This window comes from Myripristis murdjan, chromosome 21, assembly GCF_902150065.1.
Source record: "Myripristis murdjan chromosome 21, fMyrMur1.1, whole genome shotgun sequence".
Classification (NCBI taxonomy): domain Eukaryota; kingdom Metazoa; phylum Chordata; class Actinopteri; order Holocentriformes; family Holocentridae; genus Myripristis; species Myripristis murdjan.
The window spans coordinates 17,858,276-17,883,208 of record NC_044000.1 but is presented as its reverse complement, the minus strand read 5'-3'; the positions used below and the strand labels follow the sequence as shown (position 1 = coordinate 17,883,208).

The following is a 24,933-nucleotide window of genomic DNA, read 5'->3' as shown; positions in this document are numbered from 1 at the left end:
GTGAGAGCAGTTAAATAAAACGTCTTCTATTTTGGTGCACACTGAGGCTACACCTTATGAAATTGCAATGTGGAACGTCTAACCTGAAAGAGCTCGCCCCACTGTTTGCTAAACTGATTTCAGAGATACCTTTATAGCTTATCTGTTTTTTTGTTTTGTTTTGTTTTGTTTTTGTTTTCTTATCAGTGGGATTCAAACTATTTGCAAGGGAAATTTGCAAAGAGGTATGATATCAAAAAAAAAAAAAAAAAAGACATGATTTGGAAGTGTTCCCAATAAATTTCACATTTTTGAGGGGGAAAGTTTCTGTAATGCAAAGGTCTTGTTTTTATCATAATGAGGCATCACATATTTAATTAACTGAGTGGAATGGAATATTAAATTCACCTAGGATTACTTGCTGTTTACCATGTAAACCTCTCATATATCTAATTGTTGGCATTGATCATCCTCATGCCTGTGTGTGTGCTTCACAAAATCATTACAAGGAGGACAGCACACTTTAATCCTAAAATAATAACCCTTTACATCAAAACAAATGTATTGTATCAATATAGTACACAGACATCTTGCCACCCAATTACAAAAAGTTATCAGGTTCCAAGCATGGGCTTTTGATCTGAGTCACTGGTGGGTGATTAACGCAGCCAGGGTATGTTGCCCAAATAGCAGATGCTCTGCTGTGTCACTCTAAGCTTTGTGGCCTCAGCAGGCAGCATGATGATGATGGGGTCTTTGGCACATAGGGAGGCTTTGGGGGGGCTGTAAACTGATCAGAGACCAAATGTGGTGAATCATATCCAGTGACAATGTTCTCTGTTAGCTCTTCCCTGCTTGTTCCACTGGACCCAGTGTGGTCCTTGTGATCCCGTTCCCTTCCCTCTCCTACAAGATTTATTCAGCTGTTTACAATTTGATAAGGGACAATGCGTAATGAAATATTGCTTGTCAATTTTGTTTTGCAGCAAGCCTTGGATTCCAACCTCAGCAGCCTAATCAAGAGGACCAGTGAGTTGGAAAGTCTGATGGGCAAACTTATCCAGACCTGCCAACATGTAGAGGTAAGGCTGTTTATCTGCTCCCGCGCAGGTAATGGCTCCCAGTCTCTGTGGCATTTCATGGGCAACAACCCAATAAAAACATTTCTTTCAAGAAGGCCACTGCTGTCGTTGAGACAATGATGAATCACTATATCTGTGCAATCATGGTGCTTTAAAATATATTTTCATCATCCTGGCAAGATTAACTGCAAAATACTGTATGTTAATAATCGTTGCACTCAGTTTGTATCAGGCTGAGCAGTTTCAGAGCAAATGTAGTCCGAGGAAGATAAAAGACATTGTTGGTTTAATGTTTGTACATCCAGTGGGCCTGGTGTCCCTCCCCAAAAGGCCTGTCATATTAATAAACTGAAGGACCACCATTGTGTATTAAATCTTGTTTGTGATTTCACCTTAACAAACAAGGTTATGAAGGGACAAAAGGATAGATATTTTGTGTGAAATGCAGTGTTTCCTTTCACTTGGGGCTTGCACAAATTCAATTATGCTATTAATGACATATGCAGTCTGCTTTAATGACCATGCAATGGTGTACAATTCCATATTGTCAAAGCGACTCAATGACCAAACACTGCTATTATTAACTTTCTTATTATTTATTCTCTTGCCCTCCTTAGTTAAATGCATCGAGACAAGAAAACAAGCTACTTGAAGAATGCGACCTGCTGATTGATATCATACAGCAGAGAAGACAAATCATAGCTGCCAAAATAAAGGAGGGAAAGGTACTGTTTATCACCTCTGTCCTCTTCATGACCTGTCCTCTTCTTTTGTTGACCGGAGCAAAGTTGTAGGGAAAATGTCAATTGCATTGATGTTTTTTAATGTCTGTCTGGCTTTCAGATTGGGCCCACACAGATTCACTCATCCTCACTTTCTCACCCTTAGGCTCAGAGAAGGGTGTGTGTTGTACTGTAGTAGATATAGTGTTAGAGCTGTCTGAAAAAAAGATACAGTGGCAATAATATACTTCAGTAGGCAAATAGATTTGTTTGGATACATGATTTTATTTGCGTTGGTATACTTATTTCAAGATATTAGTTTTGTCAGCTCATTGCTTTGAAAGACTTTCCAGACTGCAGAGCTAATAGTATTGTTTGTCCTGTGCTCAGTATCAGTCCTCTTGCTAACAGTTATGGAGCACTTTTGGCACAGTGTCCATGCGTTTCAAGTGAATGTGCTTTGCCTCTTGAATCGTTTCCCTTCCCTTTTCCCCCATTAGATGCCATTAGAGAGGTTGTGGCATGCTGTGCCATGCTCAGTGTCAGAGAAAGATCAGCCCTGCTTCCTGTGATCCCCCTCTCAGGAGGAGCACTGTTTCCTTCCTTGCCCCGTGCCTCTTGTCAGGCTCTGAGGCTGCATTCTGCCTCTGGGCCAATGGGGGGCAGGCTCCTCCCCAAGGGGATGGACAGGAGGGTCTGGTTACCATAGTAATGTCATGGGGGCGCTTTGAGAAATCCACATCTGAGGTCAATGGAAAACTCAGGGGGATTCCATTTTAATCCCAGAAACATTACCATACCAAGTTGATACCATTTATAATAATTTGTGGACAGGACAAAACTGTTAAATAACACTGGCAAATGGGTTAAAAAAAAGTCAGTATTTCATCACCCCTCTAATGTATCTTGGGTGGCTCTTGCTGTGGGAAATGCATGCTCAGTAACTAGTCCATTGGTTACATAGGTCGGGAGTTCCCAATCATTTTTCATGGTAAGAAACCACAAAATAGATGTACAACAGACCTCGAGTACCCATTTGAGGGAATTTTGACCTAAGCAGTCCCCTTTTTATAGAATTTTTAAAATTGGGTAGAGAAATAGCAAAGGTCAAATCAAACTAGAATCACTATAAATTATGATCAGAACAGAAATCCCTAGCCACATTTCCTTGTTTTTCTAACCTCCAGAAAATGTCATGAACGTTATTCTGTGCCTGCTTTTGCTGATGACCCCCTGTGACCCTCTCAAGAACCCCCGGTGGTCCCTGGACCCCAGTGTGAAAACCATTGACCTGTGTCATCTACTGGGCTATTTGGCGTGTCCTTGTTTCTTTCCAGGCTGTGAGGTTGAGGAAACTAGCCCAGCAGATAGCCAGCTGCAAGCAGTGTATCGAGAGGTCCTCCTCCCTCATCACTCAGGCCGACCAAACCCTCAAGGAGACAGACCATGCTCGCTTCCTGCAAACAGCCAAAAGCATCTGTGAGAGGTGAGGGAACACATGCCGTGAATTGCAACACTATCAGTAATGGATTGACACATTATGGCAGCGTCTAATGGTGGGCTTTGTGTATTACAGGGTGTCCATGGCAACAGCATCATCTCAAATCCTGATACCAGAAATTAACCTGAATGACACCTTTGATACTTTTGCCTTGGACTTCACAAGGGAGAAGAAAATGCTAGAAAGCCTGGATTACCTCACAGGTGAAATGGGGGAGGGTAGGGTTTTACCCAGTTTCATTCCTCCCAGTAATGACTGTGGTATCAGATTGTTTTACCTATAATTTTTAGAAAATTAGACACACCATTATGCTCGTTCAGAACTGTAATTTTAGATACTTTTGTGGACACTTTCATCCAAACAGTACAGGCAAACAATCCTGTAGTCTCACAGTAATGAACACACACAATTTCTAATCATTTTATGTTTTCGGCATGGGTGGCCACCACAGTGATTATATTTCAACCATGTTCCTGCTACTTTTAAAACTAAAATAGTCAAAAATTTGATTGCAGTTTTGGGTTTAGGTTTCATTTCCAGATGAATGAAGTAGGTTTTCATTGTTCAGGCTGAGTGCATAAAGTACATAGTGTATTTAACCGTGAGGGCTGTGGCTGTGTGATAGCTTGAGGGACTGCAACCAAATTCAAATAGAAGACATAAAGTTGTCATAATGAGAAAAATGAATGGGCCCATTTACCAAAACAGGTCTCTGTGTCTCTGCAACTGATTGTGGGTCTTTTTTGTTTGTTTTCCTTCTATGCAGAACTCAAGCCACTCAACTTTGATTACAGACCTAAATCAACTTTTGACTTTGTTTTCCCACTGCAGCACCAAATCCGCCTGTAATCCGTGAGGAATTATGTACAGCTTCATATGACACCATCACTGTTCACTGGACGTCGGATGATGAGTTCTGCGTTGTATCATATGAACTTCAGTATGCCATCTTCACCAGCCAAGCTAATGTTGTCAGTAAGTTGCATACACAGCTCTCCTCATGGGAGTATAATATTTATGGAAAAACATCAATGACCATGAAGGAGGGATTGGAAAGGGATTTCACTGGAGGACTCTAAATTGTTTGAGGGCTTCGTTACATTATCCAGATATAATATCCTGGCAGCAGGGGAGCAGAACTCCACTGTCCTAGGCTCTTTCTGGGTAATGAGATTTTAGATTTTTTTTTTTTTTCCTTTTGCACAGATTCACCTAGGAAAGTGTATGGGAATAAAATATAGTTTCATTTAGACTGGATTCACATCCAGATGTACATTGCAGGCCTGATATTATCCTTTGGTTCAAGTGAGTGCAGACTATTTGAAATGATTGTCCCTAACAAGGTCACTGCATGCTCAATCAAGCAATTTGCTCTCATCTGCTTCATTGCCCAAGCACATTTTGGTGAAGTGGTAATGCTATTGTATTTGATGGGTCATGCATTCCTCAAAAAAAAAAAAAAAAAAAAAAAAAAAAAATAGCAGCTGTAGGAGGTTGAAACAATATGTACAATTGCACTGTATTTTCTCAATTATTGATTGCCAACACAGTGGGAGGGGGGCTAAACTCAGCACAAATTGTAATTATTCATTGGTTCATCCTTTCTCATTGAATATCTGTGTCTGTCTGGGCTGCAGGTTTGTGCAATTCTGCTGACAGCTGGATGATAGTGCCAAACATCAAGCAGAATCACTACACTGTGCATGGGCTCCAGTGTGGCACCAAGTACGTTTTCATAGTCAAGGCCATAAACCAGGCGGGGAACCGCAGCAGCGAACCTGGGAAGCTGAAGACGAATAGTATGTAAAATCCAGCATTGATACAGCATTACTGATATTAAAGGCACCCAAAGTAGTTTTCCATGTAAACATATTTGATTTTGTTTGTCTTCATAATTTCTCACCAAAACAGGCCCAATAAACATGCTGAATGCATTTTCTACTTCAAAAGACATTTGTAAATCGTCATTTTAAAATATAGAGTAGCATTGTTTATGTTGGCTTGTGTAATATGAATGCTCATGGCGTTCTGGCACTACATGTTGTATCAATTAAACAGGGACCTGGTTTTCTTAGTGCGCACTATAGCGCCCGTAGTGGTCACAAACTCAATTGGGTACCTTTAGTTACTGCTGAAAATTGTAATGCATTGTAATGCAGGCAACAAAAATAAGTTTAAAATTCCTTTTTGCAGGTCAGCCATTCAAATTGGACCCAAAGTCTGCTCACCGGAAACTGAAAGTGTCCCATGACAACCTGACAGTGGAGAGGGATGAGACCTCGTCCAAGAAGAGCCATGCTCAGGACCGCTTCTCCAGCCAGAGCAGCTATGGGGTCACAGGCAATGTGTACATTGACAGTGGCCGCCATTACTGGGAGGCCCTAATAGGGGGAAGCACATGGTAAGGGTATGAATCTGTGTTTTTCATTGTGAAAAATCATGTTTCAGTCACTGATCTCAGATTCACCATGTTAGAAACTGTTTGTTAAGCTTTGCTGTCTTTCTCTGGTGTTCTTCAGGTTTGCAGTGGGCATTGCTTACAAGTCAGCACCCAAACATGAGTGGGTAGGCAAGAACTCAGCCTCCTGGGTCCTGTCTCGCTGCAACAACTCTTGGGTGGCGCGTCACAACAGCAAGGAGATGCCCATCGAGCCCTCGCCCCACCTGCGGCGTGTGGGAATCTTACTGGACTATGACTCTGGGTCTCTGTCTTTCTATGATGCTGTTGGCTCTCAGCACCTGTACACCTTTGATATCGCCTTTGCTCAACCGGTCTGCCCTGTCTTCAATGTGTGGAACAAGTGTTTAACAATCCTCACTGGACTGCCCATCCCAGATCACTTAGAGGGAACAGACTGCCACAATTAGCAGAACTTGTTCCACTGGATATTCATTATATTCCCATAACCAGACCAGGATGACCACACCTACCTGATTGTGTCCCTGACATACTGTGGCAAGATGCAAACGATATCCAAATGACAAAAATAATGTTTCCCAGGCCTATATTCCTATTCAAACTTTTGTTCAAGGTAACTGATCTTAGAATAATTTAAATAATGATTTACAAACACTTATAGATCTTTTTCTTGCTTTGCACATCATTGTACTGTACGTTATTCTGCTGGTTGGTTTTGAGGGTTTGCTTACAAGAAATCATGGGTAAAATTCTGAAATTCTTGGAGTTATTTTTATGCAGGCTTAAGACTTGTACTCTGAAAATCATGTTTCACATATTTTCATGCTTGTGTTGTTAAGAGTGGTGATAGACATTTAAGTGCAAATGTTAATACTGCCATCCATGACAGGAGTGGACTCCAGCATAAGTGGACTAACCATCTACCCTGTTCTTTCTTGAAGGCTCTGTGATACTATATATATATATATATATATATATATATATATATATATATTTAAAAATATATTTATAAACTATTTTCAAATGTTCTTGAAAGGTATTTTTTTAAGTAAGAGCACTTTGAACACACAAAGCCTGTCACTATAAAACTCTCAGTGCACATACCATATTGCCAATGTCTCCATGTCATCGTTTTCTAAGCAAAAAAACAACAACAACACAATTGTGTAAAGAAATAGTTTAGATAACAATCAATTCCTCTTAGAAATGTAAATTTGAAATCAATGTTCAATAAAGTTTCTAATATTTATTATGTGAAAATGCAATAGAGCAGGTTTCCTTTGTAAATAGACAACAGATCAGCATTAATAAGACCACTGTTTCCCTCATGGTGGCCTCACACAAATTTCAAAAATAGAAAGAACAACTTCAAGATCAAGTCTGCACTGCATTACCATTTTCACATGTACGTTTCTCTGTCAGCAATGAATAAAAGTGGCTTCATTTATCAATGTGACTTTTCCCCCTTTGTTTCAAGAAATACTGCATGCTTAAAACATGTCATCTAAATTTAATAGATCACAGACTCAAAGATGACTCATCAGTGCCTGAACATACTGAACAACACCCGTTTGAGAGAACTGTCGGTGTTGCACTGAAAGGCTGCCTCAGCGCTATACTGACCAATGTACAAATTCTGACAAGATGTGCTCTGACATCTCTTTTTGTCCTTGAGTAACATGGCTTGAATATCGCAAGACCTCCTTTCATCTAAAGTAGACCAGGGGAAAAAAAAAAAAAATCTGAACTCACTGTGACCCCTCCATCAGACACCCTGCAGACATGGATCATGACATAGATTTAGTGCATGAACATTGCCTCCTCCATATGACGCCACCAAGACCCCATCCTCGGTTTAGGAGATGTGCCCATGTTTGTGTAGAAAACAAAGGCTGCTGGCTATATCCTTTAATAGCATACATAACCCTGGTTTTAATATAGCACTGCAAATGAGACATTAATTTGATCTATTTTTCAAAGTGGTTTAGTCAAATAATAATAATAATAATAATAATAATAATAAGGAAAAGAATTTTCATCCCATGCCAAAATATGAAAGATTCTGTGTGAAAGTATTGAAACTAAAATCCTGTTTTATTAAATTCAATTCATATTCAAATTCCTTACCTTCATATCCATCAAAATGAAGGGAGAATGTGGATTTGCACAGGCTAATAAAGAACTGATAAAATACAATATGCTTTGAGGCTAAATTAGTGCACAACAAGAAAATTACTTTTTTTAAATCACAGATAACATGTAAAGCCTGTCTTCAAATGATTTGTTTAAACACATGGCGACACTGATTCTGTGGTGTGACTTGTTTGCATTGATTTCATCATAGGCAGTGTCTACAATGTCTAAACATAGAAACTGGAATCATACTTGCACAGTTTAGGTGCTGTTCCATGACAACATCGCATCAGAAGAATGATATTTAATTACTGTAAATCCTTACACATGTGGTCAAATACAGACAGACTCCTTGCAGAGTTTACATAGCTCTTGCAATTTGTAACATCTGGCCAGTGGAGAAATTGAGCTGCTCTTTACCGTTCTGTGTTACTGTAGACAGGGCAGTGCAGTCTCACTCACAGCAAAGTTATACTTTAAGGTCGTGTATGTCTATAAAAACTAATGAGCTACCTCAGGATGCTGCTGTTCTAAATTTATTGGTGACTAACCATGATTTGCTTTTCTGGCCTCACTCACTCTAACAAAGGCTGAGTTGATTTCCAGGGTTAGTTTTCTTACTCATCAGCTACAGCTATGATGCCACAGAAAGAAGAAAAGCGACACCTAAATGCATATTTGTAAACAAAGAAATATAATTACTATACTATGCATTTTCTTTTTATGGGGTTGAGGCCTCACAATTCAAAGAGCCCTATTTACCTCCTCCTAGCTGGCATCTCACACCGGCAAATATGCTTTCCATAACATAGTGTGCATTATTTCATAGAAGAAGGTTGTGCACGCCTTACCTGGTAAATCAGACTCCCTCTGGTGTAAATGTGGTCCTAATTTGTTGCTGGGGGAGTGCAAGACTACAGTTAAGAATGTGGGGAGGGAGGAAAAAGCTGCCAACTTGTCTGATGAACGTGTTCATACAACGTGGATGCTCCATGAGTTCTTTGTGAGGTTACCATGAAGCACATAATCCAGACTCTTCACCACTTCACCCCTTCTCTGCAACACTTTACAGTACGAGCATCCTTTAAGAGAGTAATTTACACCTACAAATAAAAGCCACACACTCTGAAATATGAATAAGTGTACTCTCTTTTTAACATATTAAAATATGTTTCAGGGCTCCACCTGGTGGTGCAGTATTTTGATTTATGTTATTGCTGGAGGCTATAGTCTACTAACTATACATCCTTATGTCAACACTCAGCAGCCACCAGGCCTACATTTATCTACGCAGTTGATAAATGTACGCAAACTGTACTGACAGTGCTCTCACACTTAGCCTCACTTTATATTCAACAATATATCAAACAACAATCACCATCCATTCAACCTCAGAGAGACATCCATGTCTGTCAGACGATCATCATGGATACCACGGCTATAGATGGATCACTGGGTTTAACAGGCGAATTCAGGTGTGCATTTGAATCTTGAGGTATTTCAGATTGAGCTGCGGAAGATGAAGCACTACCCCCAGAAGACCAGCTTTGTGAAATTAAATTGAAAGGCTACATGAAGAGCAACATGGCCCACAGGAGAACTGGCTTGTAAGACATATTAAACAGATGAATCAAGAAGAGCAATGTCTGTAAATCCCAGAAAACATTGATAAAGACATATTTGGACATATGATGTTCACACTATGTATTAAAAATGTATTCACTTTTTAAAAATAACATTGAATCAAAAGCTGTCAGGGATAATGTGGGAATACCACTGAATCAAATATTCTACACTACTTACTATCCCTTCTAACTCTGACAGGGCTGGGCAGACTGATATAAAAAACAAGAGAAAAAAAAGGTGGGTCTTTAAATTTGATTTGAAAGTGTCAGTGGTGGAAAAAGGACTTAGTCTGGGAGAGGAAGCTCTTACAGACAAGAATAAGCTTGGGGTTTCAGGAATAAGGTGTGCATGTAAACGTGCTCATTGTAGTGTCAGCATTTGTCTCACAAACAGAACAAACAAACAAATAGTGTAACTGCGCATTACATTATTTCAATGCCAAATCTGGTGGTAGACAATACTACTAGAATATGCAGGTTTAAGTCCTATCTGTTTGTATAGAATATGTATATTGTAATAAGTATAAAATATCATGTATATGTGTTTGCATAGAATGAGCCCTTATTCTATGAAATGAAAGTCACTTGACTTCAAACCCGGAGATACATGTGCTCACTCTCCCAACGGGACACGGGGGACAAACACACTGTGCAAACACTTGATCAAGCCCCGCCCACTTTCCCGGAACAGGAAGTATCTGCTCGCTGCTGACGTTGTTGTTGGTGCCGTCTAAAGTGATGATGGCGTCTACAGACCAGTCTCTCCTGGACCTGACAGATAAAGAAACGCGTGAGAAACTGTCGCTATGGGACCGGCGCACCGACGCCATGGCCCCGCTCACGGAGAAACAAACGGACTCTGTTCTGGAGATCCGAGCCGCCGCTGAAAGCCTCTCCATCCCCTCAGAGGTGAGATGTGACACCGAAGCCAGCTAGCTAGCTAACAGGGCTGCTACTTTCCACTGCAAGTCAGATTAGCCACTTGATAACTTATCTCGACATGTATTATTTATGTACCACCTCTTTGAATAGGCTGTTAAAGTGAATAGTGAAGAAAGATGGCGGGGTGGTAGTAAAGTATGAGCCGTGCACTGAGCTCCGCCACGTCGAGCCACTTTCAGGTGAGGGCTTGTAAGTTAATATGCTGCCAAACAGTGCGCCCTGCTTTGTCTGCCCTCCCCAGCTGCCCATCGAGGACCTGTGCAGCCTGTCGTCGCGGTCCCTGCAGTCCCCCTTCACAGCGACAGTGCCCGCCTCCACGGAGGACGTCCTCCTCAAGGGCTTTCAGATGCTCGACATGGAGAGTGACAGGATAGAGACGGCACAACAGGTGATTGGCCTTACCTGTGGCCAGCTGTAGTGCAATGCAGGAAATAGCACACATGCACGATTACAACTGAACTGTCCATTTGCTTTGCAGTTTTTTTCCTGGTTTGCCAAGTTACAGACCAAAATGGACCAAGAGGAGAGTGCAAAATACAGGTGCTGTAATCTTGACTAGTATGTCACCTCAGGCTTGTGAAACCAAGGACTGATTTGATCCATTATTGTCACTGCACAGTGTAGGTGTGGGCCATTCAAGTGAGGTCACTGGACAAAGCGATTAATGCAAAATCCTTATTTCCTTAAGCTGAGGCTTCTGTGCACCAGAAATGGAGAAAATTAAGACACTTTGCTTTTATTTCTGACTTGTTACTCAGGAAATTTGGCATTGATAGGGCGGGGCGAAATGGACAAAATCAGATATCACAATATCTTTGCATACTGCAATATTATATTGTAATGATATAGCAGGGATGACTATTAGTACAGTCAAAGGATATTTACACACAAGAGAATTATGACAGACAGTCATTAACAATGTGTATATTTTGACTAAGCAGGTAATGGTAAATAATAGAGCAGTACAATATGTTTAAAAAAATACATCCCTTAACTGTAATTTAGCCTTTCAAACATGGAAAAGATATGATTTATGCCCTATCAGCATATTATAATATCTGGTCTCATATTACGATGGTGATATAATATTGCGATACTGTCCAGCCATAGGTATGGGATATTAGTCTGGTGAAATCTCATATTCAATACTATATTTTAGGCCAGTATTTGCACACATACTGACACCAGTATTGATATTGCTGCATCCCTATTTAGATATTTGTGTTTAAAATAGACAAATGCACAGGCATGTTTCTTCAAAAGTAAATCCGTGGTTTACTGTGTCGTCTAACAGAGGTTTATTAGCTGCAGCACACTGCCTGTCTTTGCATACGCCCAATAATAAGTGTGCCTCTCCCTCAGGAAAACGAGAGACCATCTAAATTGCTACCAGGAGCAATGCGATGCTATTTTGATGGATGTTAGTGCCGCTCTTGAGCACTTGGACTCCCTTCAGAAGCAGTACCTGTTTGTGTCCAATAAGACGGGGACCCTGCATGAGGCCTGTGAACAACTCCTAAAAGAACAGGTACGTGGCATGCCACCGACGCTGTCAGTACACCCAAACTGCATTGAGCTGGTAACCCCCTCAAGTACATAAGTATTCAAATTGTAATCAGAATCAGAAATACCTTATTGACCCCCTGGAAACTGGGTAAATGCATTTTATTTAACTATTAGTATTTTTCTTGTAGTTTGAGACAGTCCAACCAATATTTGTGAACAGGAAGACCTCTCTCAAAGCTAGAAGTCACAGAATGAAGGCATCAACCTATAATGTTAATAAGACATAAACTCTGGAATTGTTCTACAGACAGAATGATTGAATGATAGAATAACTGAATTGAATTAGAGTTTGTAAACTACATATCCACTATAAAGTGAAAATATGTAAGGGTGTTTTCACACATACAGTGTTTAGGTCGACCTAACTGTCTAGGCCGGCCTAATTGGTGCGGTGCGGCTAGTGTGAACACAACTAGCCGCACCCGAGGTCGACCTAAACAGCTACAGACTACACTATTCTTTTTCCTCTGAAATTTAAAAAAAGTCACACAATCGGCATCAAATAATTAAACATGTAGGTATTCATAAATAAATTTAAAAAATGACCAAAAAATCACATGTAGACTGGACTGGTCTACATTATAGTAAACTTGAAGAAATTGTAAATAAAGTAGTATTCCTTTTGATCTGAAATGTTTTTGTCATGTGTTATTATACCAACCATTACCTCTTGTTTTCTGTTTTTGCAGTCAGAGTTGGTTGACCTGGCGGAGAGCATACAGCAGAAACTGTCATATTTTAATGAGTTAGAGAACATAAATACGGTATGGATTGTTATTATTGCTGTTTTTTTTAATCCATTATATTTGATTTATGTTTTTATTTTTTGGTCTGTTGTTTCTTCATGGAGGGGAAATGACTAACGAATGAATGTCGCAAAATTAAACGGTCTGAAGAACTTTGTCAAAATGACACTTTCAGATAGAGCTGGGCAGTATATTGATATTATATCAATATCTTTATTTAAGTCTAGATATCATGGGGGATTTTTGATATTTCGATATAGTGATAGTGAATATTTTATTTCGGTCATTTTCAAGTTGCAAAAATCAAATACACATGAATAGACAATTACTTATGCACATATTTTTAAACAGTAAATAATATTTCATTTCCTTTCAGTGGAAAACCAAAACAAATACATATAGATATTGTGATATGGCAAGATTGTTGTCTTATATATATTCATTCAAAAATATTGTGATATTTTATTTTGTCCACATCACCCAGCCCTGTTTTCAGACCAAAATTACACTTTCAGACCAAAAATTTCCCCTCTGTCCATCTTTTTTTTTTTCTGAATGTGACATAAATATTTTATATTTTTTGTCTCACTCAGCCCAAAGCTTCTGTAACATAGGAAGTTAATAATTAATAGTTAGTAATTCAAAAACATGGTTAACACTTTCCAGTAAAGGTACAAATCATATCCTTAATAATGTTTCAATAATGAATGGCTGAATCACAATGTTGTGATGCATGAATGAATGCAGGATGTATCATGAATTCCTATTACTCACCATTAACAAATGATCTAGTCCCTACGACTTTATGTGATTAGCTCATGCTTAGTAGATCATCGTACGTTAATTCACAGTTACTTCATACAGTAAATGATTTGCAGCCAAACAGCAGGATTTTTCTTACAGAAAAGTTTATTTTGGAACCATGCATTTGCTCTTCCTCTCTGGAAGAAAAAAACTTCATATTTTTATGAGAATAGGCCCAGTGGCATCTTTGACTCATTAACAAGTTTGTTTTTTTAAATTGCATTTGTGTTGTTGAAAGCAGTGGAGTTTAGCATGGTATAGAGAAAGATGCACTAAAACTGTGTGTTATTGTACACACAGTTGTTACAAAAAAAATAGTTTCAAGAGTGCAACAAAAGACCCTGAAACTTTCTGTTCAGAGCCTAACAGAAACTGTAAAATAATTTCAAGCCTTTCTTTCTCTCTCTGTCTTTTCAGAAATTGAACTCACCCACATTGTCTGTAAACAGTGAAGGCTTTATACCAATGCTGTCAAAGCTGGATGACTGCATTGAGTATGTTTCTTCCCATGTAAGTAGCTTGAATTCTCTCTTGCCAAAAGTTTTATTGTGCGCAGATCTCATCTAACTTTTTAAATTGATGAATACCAAGGTTGCATATTGTTTAAAACAAATTCTAACAAAGCTGAGGACCTCTCCCATCTACATTTGTTTCACCTTTTAATGCATTTTGACAGCGCCCTTGGAGTAATTTTTTTGTGTTTTCACCATGGCTAAATCAAAACAAGACCTCGCGGCGTACTGTTCAATTGTAGTAATTTCTGAATCGTGCTGCGCTTGTAATGTAGCCTCTCTGCATTGGAACACTTGTAACCATGATTTAGGCTGTCTCACACTTGTTTATCTCTATTGATTGCAGCCCAATTTCAAGGACTACCCAGTTTATCTAGCCAAGTTTAAACAGTGTCTTTCCAAAGCTATGCATTTCATGAAGAGCCACATTGTGAATACTATGCAGAACCTCACAAGCCAATTAACAAAACGGGTAAGGAAACATTTATTTTGCCTTGAGGATCAATGTTTATCTAATATGGTCAATAGCAATACATAGTTAAATATTGTTATATACTATATTTTTGGTCAAGTATGTTGAAACACCTCTTGACTTTTCTCAGGATCCACTGGGCTTGGCCAATGCGGACAATGCCTTTACACTTTACTATGTCAAGTTTAGAGCAGCTGCACCCAAAGTCAGAGTGAGTAAAATATGTATTTTATCCTCTAAATGTAAACAGCACATCATTTTGCATAGTAGATGGTTTGAATGTTAAAAAAATGCCAGATTAGCACATGATACACTCACATTGTTTTTTTTCTTTCAGTCCCTGATTGAACAGATAGAGCAGCGGGCTGAGAAGATTCCAGAGTAAGTACTTCAGGATAAAACTTTAGGATAAAATAGCGGTGTGCGCTCACTTATTATGTTACTTTTGCACGTTACCTGCGCTAAATTAACTCATTCCTCCATGCACGTGCTGATGTGACCAGATACCACCAACTCCTCGATGAGATCCACCAGTGTTACCTGGACCAGAGAGAGCAGCTCCTCAGTCCCAGCATCACATCCACCATTACTGATCTGACCAACCAAAACAGCAAAGATCACTGTGCACTGGTAAGACATGACTAGCTCCTTTTGACCAAGTCATCTGACATTTAAGCCAGTAAAGAACAATATGTACAGTATGCACCCTCTGAGCTTTTAATACAGGCAGCAAGTTCTGCATACTATGGATGAGTGAAACCTGACATTGTGTGTGTGTGTGTGTGTGTGTGTGTGTTTGGCATCCAGAGCTTATTCCTGTTTGACAACATGTGTGGCTGATCTTTGTTGTTTTTGTACCCTCAGGGCTACCTCTTGTAGAAGGTTATGCATCATAATTCCTCTGATTGTCCTAAAAGGGGCGCTATAATCAATGGGGAAAATTTCATACTCAAATGTAATATCTCAGATGTGACTGCTTCAATTTTGACAACATTTGCAAGGGTGATGCATCTTGGCCTTGTGTTCTGGCATGTAAAACACTAACACTTAGTGGCCTGATGGGGAAATTTTCAACTTTGAAAGGCCAGAACAGATACACCCTCCAGTCCAATCCTGATGAAACTTGGAGGATTGATGCACCCTGTCACTGATTGGCCCTAGAGATGCCCGTGTCATTTGTGAGGAGCAGTGAGTTTACTTGTTGCGGTATGTTAGGCACTGCCACAGGTGTTGATTATGTGTGATCCTCCAGGTCCGTAGTGGCTGTGCTTTCATGGTTCACGTCTGCCAGGATGAACACCAGCTCTACAATGAGTTCTTCTCCAAACCTACACCCAAACTCGAGTGAGTAGAACCTGCCTCAGTACTAACATCATAACAACACACTGTTGTCTGTGCTTTGGCATTCAGCTCAAATGCACAGCGGCTGTTTGCTTTACTACTCAGTTTTCCCAGACGTATTTTCTGTGGTGTTTTAAATGTCATCTCACAGATGTACAGTGTGTGTAGAATTTTGTCTGTCCATGTAAAAGGAAAAATCTTAATATTTGTTTACCCATCTCATACCACTATTTCTCAGAGTATGGCACACATTTTAACTTTTAAAAGTGAACACAAATCATAGTTTTTGACTTCCCTCAGCACTAAAGAAAATTAACGCTGTTTTATCCCTAACAGTGAGTTGCTCGAAAAATTGTGTTTATCCCTATATGATGTCCTGCGGCCTCTAATCATCCACGTTATCCACCTGGAAACCCTGTCTGAGCTCTGTGGCATCCTCAAGAATGAGATGCTGGAAGACCACGTTCACAACAATGGTAGGTCAGCTTTTGCTTTGTTGACCAAGAGCACAATCTAACTTATAACATAGGGGAATACACTGAGTTCTGTTTTTTATCATCTGAGTTTGGAGTTATCTAAGTTCAAAGCCTAAAGGGCTTTAAATGTAGTTACATTTGAGCTCTGCTTCCACAAGTTTTAAAAATGTTGCTTTTTTCCAGTGCACTGCCTTTCTAGTGAGAAATCTCTTTTTGCCTTTACATGGTGGTTTGTTTACTCTTTAGGCTATTTTATTTCTTGGAAAAATTTTGGATTGAAATGATATTAAGAATTAATAGAAAAATGGCCTAAGATTTGATTTTAACTTGCAGAAATCTCTGGGCACCTTGGAAAAGGCAGGAGCCCAGAGTCTCTCTCTCTCACACACACACACACATACACACACACACACACACACACACACACATACACACACATACACATACACACACATACACACACATACACACATACACACACATACACACACACACACACACACACACACACACACACACACACACACACACACACACACACACACACACAGAAGCAGTCATACCTGAGAGCTGCTCGTAACATTATAGTCTTGAGCTCTAACAAGTTCCACTGGATTTGTTAGGGCTCAGTGCCTTGCCCATTGGCCCTCATTCACTGTTGCTTGTTCCAGTTTTCCTAGCCAGTTGGGGATTCTTTTTTTTTTTTTTTCTAGTTATGAAGTTACTTCTTTTACCAATAGGCCACTATCCAGTACACCATATCACACATCAACATACATCACAGCCATATAGTAGATTTTAACAGGCACACAAATGATTGTATCAAATTGTTGGAAAAGGAAGGCTGTTGTAATTTTGAGATTGTAAACTAATTCCTGTGTGTGTGTGTGTGTGTGTGTGTGTGTGTGTGTGTGTGTGTAGCTGGTCAGTTGGGAGCCTTTGATGCGGTGGTGAAGCAGATGTTGGAGGATGTCCAGGAAAGGCTAGTGTACAGGACTCACATCTACATCCAGACTGATATCACCGGCTACAACCCAGCTCCAGGAGACCTGGCCTACCCAGAGAAACTGGAGATGATGGAGGCAAGTCTTGTAGCTGAAAGAGATATGAGCTTATTTCTTAATGTTACTGGAAACAGAATATCCAACAACAAACTTTTTTTTTTTTTTTTTTTTTTTTTTTTTTTTTTTTTTTTTTCTCACCAGCAATTTTAACATGAAATAGCAGGGTGATTATCAAGTCTGGGTGTCAGGCTTAATTTGTTGTCTTGGTTTGATCATATTGATCGTATTGTATGTGTGATGGGAAAAGCTATTGCTGCTGCCAAAAAGTGCTCTGCCGTTGTTCCATCATCCGGTGTGCAGGCACTAGTGTTATCTTATCTCGAGTACGGCTCAGTCATATTGTCAAGTGCAGCTGAGAAATATCTGAAGAAACCTCAAATAGTATAGATAGTATAGATTAGCTCTTCGTTGTCCTTCTTAAACCAGTTCCAGAGATGCACAGAAGATTATCATGGGTAACTGTAGGGCAGGGGTGTCAAGCTGGTGCCATGGAAGGCCAAGAGGCTGCAGGTTTTCATTCCATCCACAAACTCCACCAGGTTATTTCACTGATTAGTCCCTCCTCTCTGCTTAAAGGAGAGGTCATCAGTGAAATCGCCTGGTGGAGTTTTTGGTTAGAATGACAACCCGCAGCCTCCTGGCCCTCTATGGCATGAGTTTGACACATGCGCTGTAGGGGCTAAATTCAGTTGGAGAATCTTGGTATTTATGCATAAGGTCATTTGGAAACAATAACACACCTTGTTTCTTTTCTGAAGAATTTGTGCACATCACTTTTGGTCATGGGCATGATACTCGCCCAGGGTCATCTGGTTTTACCATGTCTGCAGACAAACTGTATGAAGAAAAGACTTCCATATCGAGTTTCTGCTGCCTGTAACAGACCCTTTTCACCTTTCATGTGAAATAGCAGGGTAAACACAGGTGTAATTGATGACATTAATTAAAGTTTTGTTCCTTTTAGGTGTAACAGAACCAGGGCCCTGCTGCTGTGCATGCTGGCTCACTGAAATGGCTCTGTTACACCTAAATGGAACTGAATCTTAATGAATGTCATCAGTAATTTCTGTGTTTTCTCTGCTATTTCATGTCAAAATGGCTGCCGTGAAAAAGGTCAATATGCTGTCCACCAGTGACATTTAAATTGTGTGTATTTTCTATCTGGACTCCAGCGACCACTTTGTGGAAGCTAATGTGGATCTGATAAAGAATCAAAGAGTAAACAGAGTTTTTACTAATGACATTAATTAAGTCTCCATTCCATTGAAATGTACCAGAGCCCTCCCAGTGAGCCGACATGCACAGTGGCAGGTAACTTTAATTAATGTCATTAGTAACACCTGTGCTTACCCTGCTGTGCATGTCAAAATGGCTCCTGTGAAAAGTGTATAGTAATGAATTGTATTACTTTAAATCTCTTTAAATTATTCTTTCTTTAGTTCTTTGTTTTGTTGTTAGAATTTTATTTCAGTTGAATCTTTTCCTCGAAACAAATGAACAGGCTGGGTTCTGCTCAGCCAGCATTACACAGCAAGGTTTTATCATTTAAATCTGAATATGTTGGCAGGCTGTAGCTTAGTATTTTAATGGTTTGGTTTGGTTTGGTTTCTTTTTAAAATGTAGCTGGAGAATTCTCATATCTTTCTTTATATATATATATTTTTTTCTTGGCTATTCAAATCAATACAGAAAGTACATCAGAACATCACAGGGCCACCCCACCACAACCCCAAACTCTTCTCTGTCTATCATATCCAAATCCCCCTTTCAGATTCCCACCACAAGCACAAAATATGGGATTTAGGATCAGCACAGGAGAAACAGACTACATATGTATTTAAAAAAATGGGAAAGTACTATCTTGTCATTTATGACCTTAGAAATTGCATTATTGTTAACAAATTGCACTATGTTAATACTCCTTTCAGATCCATCCAATAAGGCATCAACCAAGATTTTACACAATAACAAGTTAATCCACTACAAATAGGAAACGGCACCCATCACTTCTAAACATGCTTTTTTTTAACTTTTGTGTCAATGAAAAAACAAACCTGAATAGCTTTTTTTTGTTCCAGAGTTTGAGTGAAATTTGCAGAGTGACGGCATGTTCTTGAAAAGTTGTGAAATGTTTTAAGTTCAGTGATCCAAATTCAAGGTTGTGGGTGGTCTTACCTCCACATGCAGTTAAATTTGCCTTTTGAGCTTTAAATGCAGCTTCAGAGGCTTTAAATATGTTGCTTTTTCCCCAGTTGAGTGGATGTGTGCTCTGATACTGCTGATTTGTTTGTGTTAGTCTCCCTGAGCTTATTTTATTTAATCTGACAAGGTCTTGAAAATCTGAAATTTAACTTGGAGAGACCTGCAGTGGTCTTATTGAACCAAATGGAAAAACAGGGAACTTTCCAATGTCTCAAAGATTTCGTGTCATTCCAACTCTTACATTCCCTTTTCTCTGCTTTTTGGGCAATAGAGAATTGCTCAGAGTTTGAAGGAGGAACAGATGAAGCTCATGTCACAAGAGTCCATGTTCTCTGATGTACAGCTTGAGGATCCTGATGCGAGGAGGAACAGTAATGCCGGTCTGTGTTTTCCAGATTGCGGAACTGTTTTTCTCTTAACTTGTGGTGTGATTGTCATTTGTTTGACGGCTCTTCCCCATTTGCACTGTGAATACAGGGATTGTAGAGGCTTCACGCCTACAGACATCCATCTCTCCTGCTGATCTGCATGGCATGTGGTACCCCACTGTCAGACGAACGCTGGTTTGTCTGTCCAAGCTCTACAGATGTATAGATGTGAGTCTTCGCTTTGTTATTCATACATCTGTGTGTAATTTATGAGGTTGTGTCCCAAGATATGGCAGGATATGTTGTGCATCTTTATCCCAGTACCCACTGCTGCATCTCTTATTCCTCTGTGTTGCTTACTGTGACTTGGTGTTTTTCCAGAGAGCAGTCTTCCAGGGTTTATCTCAAGAAGCCTTATCTGCCTGTATCCAGTCCCTGCTTAAAGCTTCTGATATCATCCTTAAAAACAAGGTTGGCACAAATGTTTAGAAGAGAGCACTGCTTTGTATTTTTATGACTTTTCAGATCATGCCCATTGGGAAAAAAATAACTGGAAAAGTGCCTTTTCTTTCAACGTTGTAAATAAGATCAGTTCCCTGTTTCATGAAATGTGTTCTATTTTATTCAAATTCCTTCAGGCTAGAGGTTCTTTAACTAAAGCAGCTGGGATGTCATTTGAAGTTTATTTTAATGGGTGCTGTATCACGCTCTACAGAGTGTTCAGCAGACCATCCTTTATTTATTGGCTTCTCTCACCTTCAAATTTGCTGTCAATATCTGTGGTAACTGGCCCGTTTCAACCTAACACTTCAAATTAATGCAGCAGCATCAATCTCGGAGGATGTGTTTCCGCCCCATGTTAATGATGTCTTTTTCCAACATTTTAGTCACTAGCTGAGCAATAAATGTTTTCAGCCATCTTTTTTTTTTCTCATAGTAATATGTCCCTTTCCAGCTATGGTTAATCAACAGTTATTAATTAGACGCACTCCCTTATCATCGCAAAGCCTGTGCTTTTTATGTTCTCTGTAGCTTGGTTAGTCAGCAGATGCCCTTTAGTGGCGGCTGCCTGCAGTGTATTTAACAGTATGGTTTCATCTTCTGTAGACACAAATAGACGGGCAGCTCTTCCTGATCAAGCACCTGCTGATAATGCGTGAACAGATTGCCCCCTTCCATACCGATTTTGCCATCAAAGAAATCTCACTGGACCTGAAGAAAACTCGAGGTGAGATAATTAAAGGTGGAGGGAACAGTGGCGTTGAGCTCTATAAAGCCAGTCATTACACCCTCATGCTCGTTAAGTAACTTGTGCTCATCACATGCACCAATGGCAACAATTAATGTGGAAATTACAGTGTAATACAACACCATAATGTACATTAACCAATGGCTCAGAGGACAGATATGCCCCTCCTATCACCCTCATCTCAGTCAAGGTCATATTTAATATGAAGCACTAGAGGGCACTCTAATTCTACACCAGCCAAGATCTAATCTCTGCTTTTTGTTAAGATGCTGCCTTCAAAATCCTGAACCCCAAGGCTGTTCCCAAATTCTTCCGACTTAACAGTCACAACGCCATACTTGAATTCCTGTTAGAGGTAGAGTGTTTTTTTTTTTTTTTTTTTTTTACGCATATCATACACTTTATATACTTTGATAGCCCCCTGACTGGGGAAATGCCACTTGATAGTACTAAAGCCTTTTTACCGGTGGGCCCCAGGGAACACCAGAGATAAAGGAGCACTACATTGACTCTAAGAAGGATGTGGACCGACACCTGAAGTTCAGCTGTGAGCAGTTCATCCAGCAGCAGACTCAGATCTTTGTGGGGAACCTTGAGGAGTTTCTCACCAAGGTAACTGTTAGAGCGAAGGCAGGTTTAGCCTGAGGCACCGACTGCACATCATGACCTTCATTTTTTTTTTTTTTTTTTTTTACCTTTTTAAAACCTTAGTTTGTTCATTCTCTATTCACAGGAGGCCACAATATTTTACTATAAAACAAACAATAAAATGCTTTTTCAGGTGGAAAATTTTGCAAGGGATTTGCTTGTATACATGCATGCATTTGATATCCTATTGTGTCCTTCACCCGGCTGTTATTGTGTCTTTCATTTCAGTAATTCTGCTGTTGTGAATTGTTGCCAGTTTGCCAATATGTTGAGCGCACCACGCTGAGTTTTGTGGTATAAATATTGTTCTTTATCTAATTGAAGAGCATATTTTCTAATCGGCTCTTTAGCACAGCTGTCTATCATGTTGGCAGACACAAGGACCCTTTGGTTCAAGACTGGAAACCCTCATCATGAGACAATTCATGTACTTGTTTACGTGTTTGAACACTAGCATAATTAAGTCGGTTCAATTTGTCATGTTTTGCCGCGGCTCTGTGTCTGCACTCAGGTGGCAGCTCTTAAAACTATGGCTATCCAAGGTGGTCCCACATACAATCTGTCTCAGCAACCTTGGGCACAGCCAGGTAAGATTTGTCTCAGGAAAAACCAATGGCATCATAATTCATCAAAACTTGTGTAGCGCATGCTAGAGGACATGTCACTGTTTTTTTTCCCCCTGTGCCTCTATTCTCCTTTTAGCAAAGATCAACGATATAGTGATGGCTACCTACCGGGTGATGAAGAGCAAGCTGCCAAGCACTTTACAGAGCATGTCCTTGTACTTGGCTAACAGAGATACAGAGTTCATCCTTTTCAAGCCTGTCCGGGTGGGTGGCACAAACACAAGGGTGGAGTATGGACTGTATGAGTCAATCTCTTATCATGTCGTTGTTCAAGCTCAGAAAATTCTTTCCATACCTTCAAGGCAGGAATGCCACATGTTTGCAATTAACTATAAATTTTCAGTTGATTCATCTCTAATAGAAGAGTCTTTGTGCTCTCTGTGTGCTGTTGATCAAAGTGCCACGCTAAGTGAAGCTGAATGAGAAAGAAACAAAATACTGCGGTTGACATGGAAACAAGATAGCGAGGGGACTTCAGCCAGATGGAAATGTAGTATTAGTTTCCCTCCAGCACTCAGTAACAGGATGCCTTTTTCCCACAGAATAACATCCAGCAGGTATTCCAGAGACTTCACGCTTTGCTTCTGGAGGAATACAGCGGAGAAGACCTTCAAATCATTGCGTGTCCGTCTATGGAGCAGGTGAGCCGCAGTGGCAGATCACACCCAAAAGGCATCTGTCATAGTTTTGAAAATACACTGAAACTCACAGTGCTTTCAAAGTGCCGGGAACAGTTTCAGTTGAGAAACATTAGACATGCTTGCTACACATGGCAAGCACTCCATAATGTTTTCTTGCTCTTTTTCAGATTAACCTGCTGCTGTCTGTGAATAAGTAATCTCCAGGCATTTTGTGGCAATGGTTATGAACACCCTCTGGAAAGCAGAGTGATGCTGTGACTCCAGCCTTGACATCTGACCAGAGTTGGAGGGATGATCAGAGGACTGCGCCTGGCCCGCAAGCCAGACTGGGAGTATTGACGGCAGCAAAATCCTACACAAGGCCAAAGATTCCCCAACAGAGGCTCAAATAGCTGTAAGCATGTTGAGGTTCAGTTATGCATCTTGTAGTCCATGACAAACAGGAAAGTGGAGGTTATTTCTTTTGGTACTGACTGAATTTGATCAATTTGGTTGACTTAAATTGAAGGTGATGTACTGGCTGGGCTCGCTTTCATGTTGGGGAGATCCACTTGGAAAAGGGTTGTTTTTAGATTACAATTGCATTTCTCTTAATATCATCATAATATTTTGAATAAAAAGAGTTTGCACACTGAGGGAGGGTGGAAGGTTAGCAGGGTGAATCATGTTGGAGTGCTCAGACAAGGACACTTGAGCAGTGCCGATACAGGCGCTGAGGGTTGTTCATCAGCCAGGTAGCTAATGGGCAATAAGGGGCTGACATTCAGATGCCTGGATTCCCTTAATGGATTTAGAAGGATGAAAAGGAGAAAAAAAATGCTGCACAATATGGAATTCCTCTATTTTAAGTATTTTCTTGGTAACATTAAACAGATTTATATGACGGCCTATGCTACAGGGCTCTCAGGTTCAACAGGTTTCCCTCCCCCTTTGGTTGCAGTAAACTCCAAACTGCTGATCTTTACCTGTCAAAATGTTTTCCTAAAGATTCTTCCACATGCTCCTTGTGAATGTTTTTGTCAACTTGTTGCAAATATGTAAAAAAGTCTATGAAAGCTTATGTTTTATACTTTTTCTTTTATACCTAGGATGCTTAAAACTAATATACTTTTAGTCTGGCAAAGTATCGGACCTTTGACTTCAGCAGTTTTGCACTGTATGTGAACTGAGATTTGATCTATGGTTATCAATTTATGACTGTCAGTGGTCCCTAAAGAATAACAAAGGTAATATGACTCTGTCAAGCGCAGCATTTGCTCTTATGTAAAATGATGTGTACAACTATTTATGGCCAGTCTGATTAAAACGGGAAAAAAAAGTCCCAAATCTGTTATCATTGTGTTACTTCAACAGTGCTATGTCATATAATTCAGATTCACTGAATGGACACCATGAGTGATCTTTACATGGTTACAAATGAGAAACTGTCATTCAAGGGCATAATCTGTTGAATTAAACGGCCACACAGACCCTTCAGGGGGTCTTCTTGGCAGACCGTTGCTTTTTCATTGGCAGCCTCCTTCTCTCCATCTGTGAGCTGAGGCTATGCTGGGGCTTGACCTTCCATGGGCTGACAGTCTTTTGATAGGTGGTGAGGGACTGGATGTTCTGGAGCAGGGCATTGATCTCTGCACTCTTCTGCTGCAGATACCTCTGGACCACGTCAGGCCCTGGCAGCTTCAAATCTTTGTCTTGATTCAGCTGTGAGAGAAGCAACATTAAAATAAAGCAAAAATCAATACTTTAGCCTACGAATTGAATCTTCTTTTTGTAGCCCTATCTCTCACATTGCTACTCGGTAGTAACATTAAGGCC

At 40.0% G+C, this 24,933-nt stretch overlaps 2 protein-coding genes across 7 annotated transcripts in view; both read left to right on the top strand.

The window, feature by feature from the left end:
* Positions 1 to 7,148, top strand: part of mid1 (midline 1) — a 28,417-nt gene extending 21,269 nt beyond the window's left edge. For 5 of the 6 annotated variants that reach the window (XM_030081074.1, XM_030081078.1, XM_030081075.1 and 2 more), the window contains 8 exons: positions 966 to 1,061; positions 1,679 to 1,786; positions 3,121 to 3,269; positions 3,360 to 3,487; positions 4,116 to 4,259; positions 4,922 to 5,083; positions 5,478 to 5,685; positions 5,804 to 7,148. In XM_030081074.1, coding sequence (XP_029936934.1) covers positions 966 to 1,061; positions 1,679 to 1,786; positions 3,121 to 3,269; positions 3,360 to 3,487; positions 4,116 to 4,259; positions 4,922 to 5,083; positions 5,478 to 5,685; positions 5,804 to 6,152 — 1,344 coding nt within the window. In that variant the 3' untranslated portion in view covers positions 6,153 to 7,148. Of the gene's footprint in view, positions 1 to 965; positions 1,062 to 1,678; positions 1,787 to 3,120; positions 3,270 to 3,359; positions 3,488 to 4,115; positions 4,260 to 4,921; positions 5,084 to 5,477; positions 5,690 to 5,803 lie in introns of those variants that run through there. The other variant, XM_030081079.1, reaches the window with a different exon arrangement.
* Positions 7,149 to 10,169: 3,021 nt separating this feature from the next.
* cog3 (component of oligomeric golgi complex 3) lies at positions 10,170 to 24,448 on the top strand. Its single transcript, XM_030080747.1, has 23 exons — positions 10,170 to 10,370; positions 10,645 to 10,791; positions 10,882 to 10,943; positions 11,766 to 11,931; positions 12,659 to 12,733; positions 13,937 to 14,029; positions 14,378 to 14,503; positions 14,634 to 14,714; positions 14,841 to 14,884; positions 15,007 to 15,133; positions 15,756 to 15,847; positions 16,181 to 16,320; positions 17,242 to 17,402; positions 19,858 to 19,966; positions 20,064 to 20,182; positions 20,336 to 20,425; positions 21,062 to 21,182; positions 21,470 to 21,558; positions 21,681 to 21,815; positions 22,363 to 22,438; positions 22,554 to 22,681; positions 23,020 to 23,118; positions 23,286 to 24,448. The coding sequence occupies exons 1-23, from the start codon at positions 10,200 to 10,202 to the stop codon at positions 23,313 to 23,315; spliced, it is 2,481 nt and encodes an 826-aa protein (XP_029936607.1). The 5' UTR covers positions 10,170 to 10,199; the 3' UTR covers positions 23,316 to 24,448.
* Positions 24,449 to 24,933: the final 485 nt, after the last annotated feature.

Coding starts and splice junctions, on each gene's coding strand:
- cog3 (XM_030080747.1), top strand. CDS start 10,200: ATGATGGCGTCTACAGACCAGTCTCTCCTGGACCTGACAGATAAAGAA. Junction 21,183..21,469: donor GGACCTGAAGAAAACTCGAG/GTGAGATAATTA, acceptor CTTTTTGTTAAG/ATGCTGCCTTCAAAATCCTG. Junction 23,119..23,285: donor CGTGTCCGTCTATGGAGCAG/GTGAGCCGCAGT, acceptor GCTCTTTTTCAG/ATTAACCTGCTGCTGTCTGT.